Consider the following 13,965-nt stretch of genomic DNA (forward strand, 5'->3'; position numbering starts at 1 on the left):
CAACAAAAAACTAATAAACTGATTTAAAAACGGACTAAGAACTTGAATAGACATTTTTCCAAAGAAGACACACAATAGCAATGGACATGTGACAAGATGAGCAATGTCATCAACCATCAGAACCAAAATCAAAAGCACAAGATCATCTCACACTCGACAGGATGGCTATTATCAAAGACACAAAACACAAGTGTTGGTGAGAGTATGGAGAAAGTGGAACCTTTGTGCATTATTGGTGGGAATGCAAAATGGCGCTAACTGCCATGCAAAATGATAGGGAGTGTCCTCAAAAAAATAATAAAGTGTCATACGAGCCAGCAACTGCACTCCTGGGTAGTTATCCAAAAGAACTGAAATCAAGATCTTGAAGAGATGCTGGCACTCCCATGATCATTGGAAAAAGTGATTTTTAAAGAGTGGTCAACTCTTTTGTTAGTCTGAGGGCCACCCAATGAACTCCTCCGAGTCTGTTTCTACCAGAATCAGCACCCGAGAATGCCACACTACATTTCGTTGGTGAAGATCAACTCCAAAAGCAGTCAAACTGCTGTAACTTAGATGATTTTCAGAAAACAAAGGTAAAAGGCAGACACAACGATTAGGTGAAGGTACTTTCTTCCCAAATGCCTGTCTGCTTAGGAGAGAGCATGGAAGGCTAATGAAATAATATGAATTTAATTAACTCTGTAAATCAGGACACATTTGATGCACACTTAGGTTGAATGTTACGTGCTCAGATTTGCTGAGAGCCAAGGCTGCTCCTCAAAAGGCCCTGCCCTCCTGACTGTCTGATTTAATGCAGTCGGGGCTCTAAAGCAAAGCCAGCCGCCCTGTGCGTGGCACAGTCACACTGCATGAGCGAGTCCCTCTGTGTTCTCCCTAAGTGCTACTGGCCATGCTCTCTGCATTCCTCTTCCCTCACCTGAAAACAATACCAACAATATGCATTCAATATTTTTCCTCCTGGACTTGGGTTTAAAGAGACAGGAAGATCTTTTTAATACTGGGAAAGAGTCTACTGGCTGGTTCTCCCGAACGAGGACCAGAACTTTTCTTTCTTTACCCCTTCTTCACACTGCTTGCCACTAAATATAATCAAGGGCCGTCAGAGCCAGTTCTCGCCTTGCCAGTGTGAAAGGTTCTTAAATCCCACTTTGTTGTCTTACCTAATGACTGTAAGGCCATCAAAGTCCAGTTTTATGTCTAAAAATGAAAGCTGTATTGGAATTTCACAAGTCTAAATCAAATTATAATTTTATTATAATTAAGAAGTATAATTTTATTATATTAAGATGTAAAAGAACGAAGCAGTTCCTATCCGTGAAGAACGATGTTAGTAAGGACCTCCAGCTTACCAAGAAGTGCATAGCCGTACAACTGGGAACTCAACCCCACTGAGTTCTTCTGCTTCAGGCCTGGGAGTAACAGGGAGGCACCAAAGTTCCTCTCCTCTTCCCACTGGAACAGAATACAGCAGGTCATGGTGGAGCCAAGCAGTGCACACTATGTGCAGAAATGTGAGCATTAATGACACGGAGGGAAAAAGAATATGCTATAACATTAGGGGAAAGAAACAAAATAATCATACTAAAGCCACATGATAACTCTGATTTTGTGAAGAAAAGATATTTATGTTTGATGAAAAATGCAGAACAGAAACGCCCAATATGTTAACAGACTTCTAGGCAGTGAAATTACAAGCAATTCTGGTTTTCCTCTTTGTACTTTTCATTTCTTTCTGAATGGGCAGTGAATATCAGTTCCTTTTACAATCAGAAAAGCAAAACAAAACAAAAATAAAGAGCCTACTCTGGATCAACACCGCCTCGAGGCGATCAATAAAGATTACCCACGCTGTCGTCTCTGTCCTCACAGTGCTATGACGAGACAGAGCGGGCTTTCTGAATTTTAAACAATTCAGCAATAAGACTCCTTCTGCTTCACAGTGTTCAAGTAAATACAACTATTAGACTGCTTTTGACAGACTAATGCCTCTTAAAAGTAAATTAGGCAATCAGAAACACTTAGTGATCACTTCTTTCAACCCAGGGTGCAACATTACACTTCAATAAAGTTGAAGCCTTTTGAGACACGGGGCAACGGGAGGCAAAAACACGAGCACTGCTGAGGCTGCTACAGATGCGCAATGGCAGTGACAGGGCTCACTGTGACCGCAGGCCGGAGGAGTGCCTCGGCAACTCCCGGGACAACGAGAGCCCCGATCACCTCGGTGCCGGCACTGCAGGAGCACACAGCAGCAAGAGTCTTTGTTCTGGAGTAGAAATACTGAACGCAAAGCTCAGGTGGCCCCGCGCTGGTCAGAGAGTGAACAAGGTGTGCAAGCTACACCTGCAGCCAGGTGTAAGTGGGGCGCCCACCCCTGGTGTTAATGGGCACCAAAACCTCTTTCTTGGGAATAACCTTTGTGCAATGCAAGTGCAATTTCTTAAGGTTTTAATAAACCTTTGAAACAAGCAAAGACCTTGGGAGAAAAACAAAGCCTCCCCAGGCGCTTCTGCAGTACACAGAAGAGAGCTGGTGATTAAGGAGCTCATTTCACTTTCAAAAGCAAAGCACTCACAGCTTTGATTTCCCTCCACATAAACAGCATGAAAAGGGGCTCAGGGAATAATAAACATGGAACCTTAGAGATGCTTTTCCTTTTCTTTAGGGAAAAACATGATCCATAGTATCAGGATGCAACAGGGACTGCAGGCCAAATGAACAGCATCCTTGCTCTGCTAGAACCGAGCGGGGGTGGTGATGGTGGCTGCAATGGTGATGCTTCCAAAAGGACTTTCACAGAGGTGAATGAAAACAAACGAATGTGTTAGACGTTTTCTGATGATTGTCTGGAAATATCTCAACTCCTGCTGTTTACATGAAAGGCCACTGATGTGTTAACATAAAATATTAGGTCTCTTCCAAGCCTTCCACCATATGTACTGTTACGGACTAAAACAGGAGCTATTTTCAAGGTTTCCTACGTCATGCTTCTGCTTCTCCCATTAATACAAAGCGAACCCTCCGTCTCTCCCTCCCTCTGGCATGCCCCTTCGTAGTCAGACACCTGCTCACTGTCTCCTTTTGCATTCTGACTCACTCCATAGTCCACTCCAGCTTGGCTTCCGGCTCCATTATTCCGTGGCCCTCACACCACTAACTGAAATGCTCTTCATAAAAGTCCTCCTCTCACCCACCCTCTCAGGAGCATTCTACACGCAGACCATATTCCCATGGTGTTCGTTCCAACACAGCCTTCATTTTCCTTTTGGTCTGTGTCTCATGTGTAGACATTTATACGTGGATTTATAAATTACATCTCCAGTCCAGATTTTTCCATTCAGATGCCAATTTCCCTTGGGAAATCTGACTGTCTCAAAGGTATCTCAAAATGTAACACATTCAGAGCCAAATTAACAATTTTCCTTATCAAATGAAGTTTTTTCCCAGAGTGCCCTTTGCAAACACCTAGCGACTCTTTTGGGATTTTCCTGGTGGCTCAGATGGTAAAGAATCTGCCTGCAATGTGGGAGACCTGGATTCGAACCCTGGGTCAAGAAGATCCCCTGGAAAAGCAACTGGCAACCTACTCCAGCATTCTTGCCTGGAAAATCCCACGGAGACAGGAGCTTGGTGGGCTAGAGTCCATGGGGTTGTAAAGAGTTGGATACGACTGAGCGATTAACACACACAAGTCAGAAACTGAGGTCAGATTTTACCCTTACTCTACAACTGTTTCCTTCCCCAACATGTTCTCTGCCTCCTAGATACAGCAATCAACTACTTGCTAGCTCCCAGCACGTGCTGGTCCCCACACTGCCAGCATCTCTTGCTCAGACGACTATGATAGTTGTGGCTAAGAGTGGAGGGCCAGAGTGGCTGTGCAGAGTACTTAGATCAGAGCACAAAACTGATCATGTTACCACGTCTGCTTAAAACTTTTCAGTGGTCTCTTGCTATGTTTAAGATGCAGACGAAACAGCTTCGCATGACCCACCTTCTCTAACTTTTATCTCGTCCTACAATCCTCTCCGTGGCAGTTACACTATCTTTCTAACTTCCTACCTTCTTCTCTCCCCTTTCTGCTGACCACGTTCTTTCTGCTTCAGGGCTTTTGCACGTGACATTTCCTTTTTTTGGATTGTTCTTCCCCTCTTCAGTCTGTTAATTCCTATTCATGTTCCAAATATTAACTAAAGAAATACTTCCTTAAGAAAGTCTTCCCTAACTTACATTTAAAATAAAAACAAAAACTCCCTACCATACAGTCTTTATAGTGTTCAGTATAGTCATGCGTTTTATTAAATTTTTATTATCTGCCACGCCGCGGGGCTTACAGGATCTTAGTTCCCTAAACAGGGACTAAACCTGGGCCATGGCAGTGAAAGCACCGAGTCCTAACCACTGGGCCACCAGGGAATTCCCTGTTTTGTTTTAAATGCCTATATTCTTCTTAGATTATAAGCAGGAAATGTTTGTTCACCATTGTAAAATGAGGACTTGAAACACAGGGAATACAGTAGTTGCTCAAAATATATTTAATGAACTAATGAATGTGAGGTATGCCGCAGGCTACGACATTCATTTCAGAAAAACAAAACACACCATAAATTTTTTACATTGGGGGCTACGCTAGATGATCTTTCCAGTTTCTACCCAAAGCAGTGTTTTCTGAGGTTACATTTGAGGTTAAGGGCAAAGTCTGTAGGGCCAGACTGCCTGGCTTCACCACCTGTGAGCTCAGCCACTATTATGCAGTATCTCTGTGCCCTAGTGTTCTCATCTGTGTGGAGTTGAGAGCATTGAATGAAATGAATCAATCTAAAACACCAAGAACACAGAAAGTGTAAAGTACGTGCTATTTAAGTATTAGCTACTGTTATTACTGCTGTTACTCTTAGGGGAGCAATAAACAATTGGAGAAGGAAATGGCAACCCACTCCAGTACTCTTGCCTGGAAAATCCCATGGACAGAGGAGCCTGGAGGGTTATAGTTCATGGGTCACAAAGAGTCGGACACAACTTAGTGACTAAGCAACAACAGTGAAGAGATGAAACCAAAATCTGGTATTCTGGACCGACCCAGAGCAACCTTAGGAAAATACTGACACAAATTAAACAACCAGTATTTAATACCTGAAGCTGTGGTTAAAGCTCGCGGTCTCACTGCTTCATTGGCATGCCACGTCCAGCTCTCACTGATCATCAATTACCCATTTCTGGATGTGTGAGGCGCACTCAGCATAGCTCAAGTTTCAGAATGTACATAAGGACTTTCACTTGAGATTCTTCCAAGTGGAAGAACGTTCAATGCACTTTGTTAGAACCCAGGACCTAAAATGTATGGGTGAACACTCCTTCCTAGTCATGCGGGGTCACAGGGCTGCACAGCAGGTATCTTTTCCCAGATGCTGAGGGCAGGGCTTTCCTCTGGCCCCCACATCCCTACTGAGCAGCTGTGGGTTGCTTCTCTAAGGCTCTTAGTACTGTTTCAAGACAGGTCACTTACACTGAAGTCTGTCTTCTTTGCCAGGCACTGGTATAGAACATAGAGGGAGAGGAGTTGGGTGGAAGGAACTTCGAAAGCTTCTTGCATCATGATCTCAAAAACCACGGATAAGGCATCTGACAAGAAGATCAAAGTAAAAATTAGGAAATTAGTTTAGGTAACATCATCAAATCTGTATTTAACTATGCATTCATGCTAAGTCACTTTAATCGTGTCCAACTCTTTGTGACCCTATGGACTGTAGCCCACTGGGCTCCTCTGTCCATGAGATTCTCCAGGCAAAATCCTCTCCAGGAGGGTTTTCATGCCCTCCTCCAGGGGATCTTCTTGACCTACGGATCAAACCCATGTCTCTTATGTCTCCTGCACTGGCAGGTGGGTTCTTCACCACTAGCGCCACCATAAGCACTCAAAAAGTGGGGCACGATAGAAAAACACAAAGAATCATGAAGTTAAACATGGGCTGTCGTCCTAGTTCTTCTGTAAAGCAGGTCTTCCCCTGTCTTTAGCTTCTGTTGTACATACTGTTAGGTATTAAATCAGGTGCTACTGTGCCACTGTTCTCAAGGACACAGAATAAGCCACTTGATTTCTCAGTATCACCTTCATGATGACAAAATATCATTTGTTCCATAGACTTCACAAGATTGCTGGACAGTCCAACAACATAATACATATGAAAATGCCTCATAAACTGTGAAACAAATTTAAGGCAGCATGTTCATCAGCTGGAAGAGCTAAGGCATACAGAAAGGAGGCAAATATATTTTCCAGGTCACCCTGGTAAGAAGAGATGGAGAGGGCTGGGCAGAATGCCCCACTGTATGTTCTGGAACCTTCTGTTTTGGGAAAAAAGGACGAATAATAAAGGTAATTTTAAATCCTAGGTATTACTTCAAAGACAGAAAACTGATTGCTACAAAAAGGACAATCAGGTTCAATTTAAAAGAGTTGAAAGAATGGAAAGGAAATGTGTATTCATAGTTGTAAGTCCCTGAGTTTAACACAGAAGATTCTTGTTTCCACATGAATGCTGATCACAGGAGACCAGATCTTGAGCAAGATCTGATTTATTTCCTGTCAATATTCCACAACGTAAGCAGAAGCCAAGAAAATCAAGTTCAAATAATTTCTTTCCCTTATTATTTGTTGTTAAATCAGAGATGTTAATATTGGTTTAAAATACAGTGCCTGCATATAGTGTTTTGAATAACAGCTGCTCTGTTAAACGGTTTTTGCATATACTCATAATTATAAGAGTTAGAACTCATTTGTAGCTATTGCTAGCCAGCTGGTTTTCTATGTGTTGTCATGGTTCTAAATGCGGTCAAATGCAAGAATTTCTATATTCGTTTTGTAAATGGGTAAACTGAGACGGACAGGCAGACCAGGGAGGAATTACCCAGTAAGTCAGTAGCAAAAAAGAACCTGAAAGAGATATAAACAAACAGTCCCCTACCCTACCAATAAACCAGTATTTTAAAAGAACAAGTTAAAGCTAAAAATATAGTTCAAAAAAATGTTTTGCCAACTGTTCAATACTGAATTCAAAATTACACATGAATAAATAAAATTCATCTCTAATTTATATTCATTTCAGTCAGCATGGGAAGTGATATTAGACTGACCTATATAAGATTTCCTGTTCCTCCATAATCATTTATGTACTTTGATATTTCCTATTTCAACAACAAAAGTATAAAATTTTCTAATTTCTTGCCATAAACAATAATAATCTTCATCAGAACTTTATTTAAAAAATTCTCAACATTGTTTACTTTGAATTTAGGGGGGAACCCCCAAATTCCTTTTACCCTTCCAACATTCCCTTTAACAAGACAGAGAGGAGCAAACTGTGACTACATACACGTCCAGTGATAAAATAGTAAGAATTTAAAAATCTGATGTTCCCAGAGAATGGAAGATAAAACATGCAAAAGGGAATTATCTTTTAAAAATTATCTTAAATTTTAGCTCAATTTAGGAAACACATGTTTAAAATGGAATGAAAATGGACAAGGGACAATAAGCATTTCAAAAAATAATGCACAGCAAATACTTTTAGGCAGTCAACAACTCCAAGTCTTATGAGAGAGAAGACAAAGCAGAGAGGTCCTGGGTGCCCAGCCTAACCACTGCATCCCGATGCAATGGAAAAGGCTGAAGGTGCTGGTATGCAGGAATGAGGGACGTAACTCAGTGACAGGAATCAAGGTGTCAAAACGAAAAATGACCTCCAGGCCATACCCGTGCTCCTGAGGCAGTGACTACCATAACACAGGCAAGGCTCAGAACCAAGCTTGAGGATGAAACAGTGGGAGGGGAAGCCGGAGTGTATCTCTGCACAATGGCACAGCCTCCTCTTTCCTTCTCCATTGTCTGTGTAGCTGAGAGCACAAGCATGCTGTACCACCCTTCCCCATCCACGGAGACTGGCAGGGCTCCACCTGACTGCTCTGTAGGGTCTGCCACAATCCCCATCTTTCCTTGGTCCCCCCCATATTGTAGATGAAGGAAAGAGCCACCTCAGGTTAGTTCCATGGAGCCACAGGATTTTGGGGGTAAAAAAAAGTCAAGAGATCACCAATGCACTTTCTGTACTGTTGTTATTGTTCAGTTGCTAAGTCCTGTCTGACTCTCTGTGACCTCATGGACTACAGCAGGCCAGACTTCCTTGTCCTTCACTGTCTCCTGGAGCTTGTTCAAGATCGTGCCCATTGAGTTGATGATGCTATCTAACCATCTCATCCTCTGTTTCCCCCTTCTCCTCCTGCCCTCCATCTTTGCCAGCATCAAGGTCTTTTCCAGTGAGTCTGCTCTTTACATCAGGGCGCCAAAGTATTGGAGCTTCAGCATCATTCCTTCCAATGAATATTCAGGGTTGAGTCCTTTAGGATTGACTGGCTTGATCTTGCAGTCCAAGGGACTCTCAAGACTCTTCTGCAGCACCACAGTTCAAAAGCATCCATTCTTCAGGGCTTGGCCTTCTTTAAGGTCTAACTCTCACATCCATACATGACTACTGGAAAAACCGTAACTTCGACTAGACAGACCTTTGTTGGCAAAGTAATGTCTCTGCTTTTTAATATGCTGTCTAGGTTGGTCATAACTTTTCTTCCAAGGAGCAAGCATCTTTCACTGTTATGGCTGCAGTCACCGTCTGCAGTGATTTTAGAGCCCTAGAAAATAAAATCTGTCACTGTTTCCACTTTTTCCTCATTTATTTGCCATGGAGTGATGGGACCTGATCCCATGATCTTAGTTTTTTGAATGTTGAATTTTAAGCCAGCTTTTTCACTTTCATCAAGAGGCTCTTTAGTTCCTCTTCACTTTCTGCCGTCCATTAGGGTGGTATCATCTGTGTATCTAAAGTTGTTGGTATTTCTCCCAGCAATCCTGATTCCAGCTTGTGATGCATCCAGGCCAACATTTCGCATGATGTACTCTGCACATAAATTATATTTAACTTATATAGCAGGGTGACAGTATACAGCCTTGTCATACTTCTTTCCCAATTTGCAACCAGTCTATTGTTCCATGTCTGGTTCTAACTGTTGCGTCTTGACCTGCATACAGCCTTCTTAGGAGATAGGTAAGATGCTATGGTATTCGAAGATTTTTCAACAGTTTGTTGTGATCCATACAGTCAAAAGCTTTAGCGTAGTCAATGAACAGAAATATGTTTCTCTGGAATTCCCTTGCTTTTCCTATGATTCAACAGATGTTGGGAATTTGATCCCTGGTTCCTCTGCCTTTCTAAATCCAGCTCGGACATCTGGAAGTTCTTGGTTCACATACAGCTGAAGCCTAGCTCGAAGGATTTTGAGCATGATTTTGCTAGCATGTGAAATGAGCACAATTGTACGGCAGTTTGAACACTGCACTTACTTCAGAGATAGGCAAACAAAAGCCTGGGAAGGTAAAATGACTTCCTTTCACAGTGAGCATGCTACTTTCTCCAGTATAAGATTTTAGCTTATACACTTCACATGCTATAACAACTGTGATGTAAGTAAAAAAAGTTAGTAAATTGTGCTTTAAACAAATTAAAGCTAATAGCTGAATTAATATAACCTTAACTATCACTGCAGATGCTGATTGCAGCCAGGAAATTAAAAGACGCTTACCCCTTGGAAGGCAAGTTATGATCAACCTAGATAGCATATTAAAAAGCAGAGACATTACTTTGCCAACAAAGGTCCGTCCAGTCAAGGTTATGGTTTTTCCCGTGGTCATGTATGGATATGAGAGTTGGACTGTGAAGAAAGCTGATCGCCGAAGAATTGATGCTTTTGAACTGTGGTGTTGGAGAAGACTCTTGAGAGTCCCTTGGACTGCAAGGAGATCCAACCAGTCCATTCTAAAGGAGATCAATCCTGGGTGTTCATTGGAAGGACTGATGCTAAAGCTGAAACTCCAATACTTTGGCCACCTCATGCAACGAGTTGACTCACTGGAAGACTCTGATGCTGGGAGGGATTGGGGGTGGGAGGAGACGGGGACGACAGAGAATGAGATGGCTGGATGGCATCACCGACTCGATGGACATGAGTTTGAGTGAACTCTGGGAGTTGGTGATGGACAGGGAAGCCTGGTGTGCTGTGATTCATGGGGTCGCAAAGAGTCGGACACGACTGAGCAACTGAACTGAACTAATTAGCTGTGGAAGCGCAGGCAGCTTTATTGCATTAACTAAATTCACTGTCCTTTGTCCAAAGAGATATGAACAAATAAATCTGAGAAACTCAGAGGAAAGAAGACCTGGATAGGAGTCTCCTATCTGGCCACCTGATAAGGTCAATCAACTGTGCATCTATTTCTGACTGAAAGAGTGATGTACAGATGTCATTAAGAAATTAAAAAAAAAAGCGTAAGTGCCTATATTTACTTCCCTTTGGGAACTGCAGATCCATTATAAATGGACCTGGGTTTGATTTCATACCTTTGTAATTTTCTTTCTTAATGAAATGATCCATCAGTAAGTTAAATGTATAGTTATCTGGAAAAATACCATATTGGACCTGCAATGAAAATAAAAATAAAAGTAAAATAAGAGAAAAAACTCATTAAGTTCAGTTTATAATATATGCCTATGTATTATTCAGGAAAGAAACTTGTTCCCATTAGCTTAAAAATATCTATCATTTTACAGCATCTGTGACAGTGAAATCTCAGCTGTGACTCACGCAGTTTGGTAACTGGTCAGGGTGAGAAAGTTGTGAGTGGGTGTCTGATATAAGACCACTGACGTGAAAAATAAAGCTCAATTCTAACACCTCATCATAACTTAAAAAACCCCAAACCAAGAATATAAATACAAGCACACTCTACTGGTTCAGTGATTCCTTTAAAAAAGTATGAATATCAACAGAAAAATGGAGTCCCAAGAGAAGGCACACATTAATCACACTATGCAGCACTTTCTGGTCCTTAGAGTGCTTTTCTCCCAACTTTATTAAACTATAATTCACATGTAACATTGTGTGATTTTAAGGTGCACAACATGATCATTTAACATGCATATATATTGCAAAATGATTACTACAAGAAGGCTAGTTAACACATTCATTGCCTCACATAACGATCATCTTTTGGTGGCAGTGGTGATGAGAATATTTAAGATCTACTCTCTTGGCAACTTTCAAGAATATAATATAGTACTCTTAACTACAGTCATCACGCTATACATTAGATCCTCAGAACTTACTCATCTTTGGAAGTTTGTATCCTTTGACCAATATCTCCCCATTTCCACCGTCCCTCCCTCCCCAGACCCTGATATCCATTATTCTACACTGTTTCTATGAGCTCTGCTTTTTCAGATTTCACACATAAGTGAGATCATGAGGTATTTGTCCTTCTTTAAATGACTTATTTTACTCTGCATAATGCTCTTAAGGTTTGTCCACCTCGTCTCAAATGGCAGAAGTTCCTTTTGAATGGCTAAATATCCCACTGTATGTATATGCACAGGCTTCTCTGGTGGTTCAGACAGTAAAGAATCTGCCTGCAATGCAGGAGACCGAGGTTCACCCCACCTCCCCACTCCACACACGTTTTCTTTATCCATTCACCTGTAAATGGACACTTAGGCTTCCATGGCTTGGCTGTTGTTAATAATGCTTCAGTGAACGTGGGGTTGCAGGTATCTCTTTGAGACAGTGACTTTACCTCCTTTGGATATATACCCAGAAGTGGATTTGCTGGATCATATGGTATTTCTAGTTTTAATTTCTTGAGTGATCTCCATACTATTTCCCATACTGGCTGTACCAATTTACATTCCCACCAACAGTGCATAAGGGATCCCTTTTTGGCCTATTCTTGCTAGCATCTGTTACCTCTTGTCTCTGAGTTTTTAAAGACCCAAGAAACCTGAGATGTTAGTGCCTTCCTGTGTGATTTTCATGCACAATAAAGTCTGACTACTAATCATCTAAACTGTGGTTATATATTTATTTTAAATTCTTATTTCAGTAGGATTACCCACTCCCATCAACCACCAGAAACATCCAAGCATTTTTTTTTTCCAATTACACCTATCCTCCTTGAGAAATTCTGATAATCCTAAACCCCAGTTGTCAGTCTCTGCTGAACTGAGTCACTATTACTAGCAGACTGTACAGAATGTCTCAAATGTGCTGAAATTAAAAAAAAAAAAAAAAAAAAGACGTTCAGAAGCCACTGTTTTAAAAGTTGCAGCCCATGGGCAGTGTTTAAATTTATCAAAGCAGTCATTCAATCTGCGATAATCCCTAAGGTAGGGTAAAAACAAAATATTTTAGATTGATAAATCATTAAAGCTGGAAGGAAAGAAACTCAGGAATCAACTGGTCAGTGATTCTCAATCCTGGCTGCAAAAATCAACATGTAAGCTTTAAAAAGACACCAATGAGGTATGAATGGGCAGAGCACAGAGGATCAGCGGGCGGGTGCGGGGGGGAGGGGGGACAATGAAACTAGCCTGTATGATACGTGGGTCATTATACCTTTTCAAAGCCATAGAGTAAACCCTGATGTAAACACGGACTTGGGGTGATTTGTGTTTCAATGCAGGTTCATCACTGTAACAAATGCCTCACTTGGACGAGGAATGCTGATAACGGGGGAGGCATGTCCCTGCAAGTGCGGGGACAGGGAACATATGGAAAATTTCTGTACCTTCTGTTCAATTTTGCTGTGAACCTAAAATTGCTCTAAAAAATAAAGTCTAAAAAAAAATTTAGAAAACCAATTAAAAAAATACCAATGCCTTAGGCTCCAGAAAGACCAATTAAATTAGAATCCTGGGGGTGGAGAAAGCATCTATAATTTTTAAAGCTTCTTACATGACTCTAATGGGCAGCCACGGTTGAAAATCACTGATTTGGTAAACCTTGCTTGACTGAGAGCTGAAAAAACTAAGACCGAAAAGTATAACATTACTATTTTGCATCAGTTGTGTACAACTCTCTGCGACCCCATGGACTATAGCTCACCAGGCTCTTCATCCATGGAATTCTCCAGGCAAGAATACTGGAGTGGGTAGCCATTCCCTTCTCCATGGAATCCTTCCCAATTCATGGATTGAACCGAGGTCTCCTGTACTGCAAGCAGATTCTTTACCATTTGAGACACCAGGGAAGCCCATTTGCCTAAAGTTAAGAACAACTGGTAGAATTTATGGTGTTATAGCTTGGGTCTTCTGACTCCCTGTCTGGTGTGTTTTTCACTAAAAGACTAGTAACAATAAAAAGTAAGATAGAAATATTAGATTTATCAGTGAACCAGCTTATCTACTTTATCAAATTATAAGCTTCCCAAGGGAAAGGACAGGACGTTGCCCACTTTTGTGACAATGCCATACCCAAGACAACATCTCACACACAATCTGTCTGCAACGTATATCAAGTCAAACCGGTAACCAAGTAAGTCACAGGAACAAAGGCTCCCAAAAACAAATCTAGTATTTTTTTTTTTTTTAGTTAAAAAACAGAAGGTTCAATGACACTACAGATATAATACATTTCCAGAGAAATATTATTAAAGTCTTGTTATGGGTCAAACCAGGATTGTAGCTTGAGATTCACAATAACAACGTTCTAACTTTTATTTTGTCCTTATTTCATACTACGAGGGGAATGAAGAATCAGCCGTTGGGTGAACTGAAACATTCAGAAAGACCTAACTGTAGGGGCTTCCGGGGCTTGAGGGACTTAGGAAGACATGTTCTGAATAATCTAGGAAGTCTGTCTTTTAAAAAATGTGTAAGAGATATGAACGCTCTGGAGACTGTACTTGGGCAAAATGGTCATGTCTCTTACCCTAAACGTCACCAAAGGAAACTAGGCAAAAACCCTAAGACTTAGGGATCAAGAATGAAATGACCACCAACAGAGTTTCTGTGATTGGATTACTAACTTTTTCCTTTCACCTCTCCATTTTTAAATCACTATGCTTGGAAAAGCCACAGC

The 13,965-nt window shown here is 41.3% G+C and overlaps 1 protein-coding gene across 1 annotated transcript in view; it reads right to left on the reverse strand.

Annotated features, from left to right (window-relative positions):
* The window catches only part of MRPS27 (mitochondrial ribosomal protein S27), a 101,555-nt gene that overhangs the window by 7,102 nt on the left and 80,488 nt on the right, over nt 1–13,965 (reverse strand). The window contains exons 6-8 of the mRNA XM_055421886.2: nt 10,455–10,533; nt 5,513–5,628; nt 1,356–1,458 (exon numbers count right to left, since the gene is read on the reverse strand). Of these exons, the coding sequence (XP_055277861.2) occupies nt 1,356–1,458; nt 5,513–5,628; nt 10,455–10,533 (298 nt within the window). The remainder of the gene's footprint in view (nt 1–1,355; nt 1,459–5,512; nt 5,629–10,454; nt 10,534–13,965) is intronic.

The sequence above is a fragment of the Moschus berezovskii genome, chromosome 18 (genome assembly GCF_049115385.1).
Source record: "Moschus berezovskii isolate FMDL1 chromosome 18, NW_MosBer_1.0, whole genome shotgun sequence".
Classification (NCBI taxonomy): Eukaryota; Metazoa; Chordata; class Mammalia; order Artiodactyla; family Moschidae; genus Moschus; species Moschus berezovskii.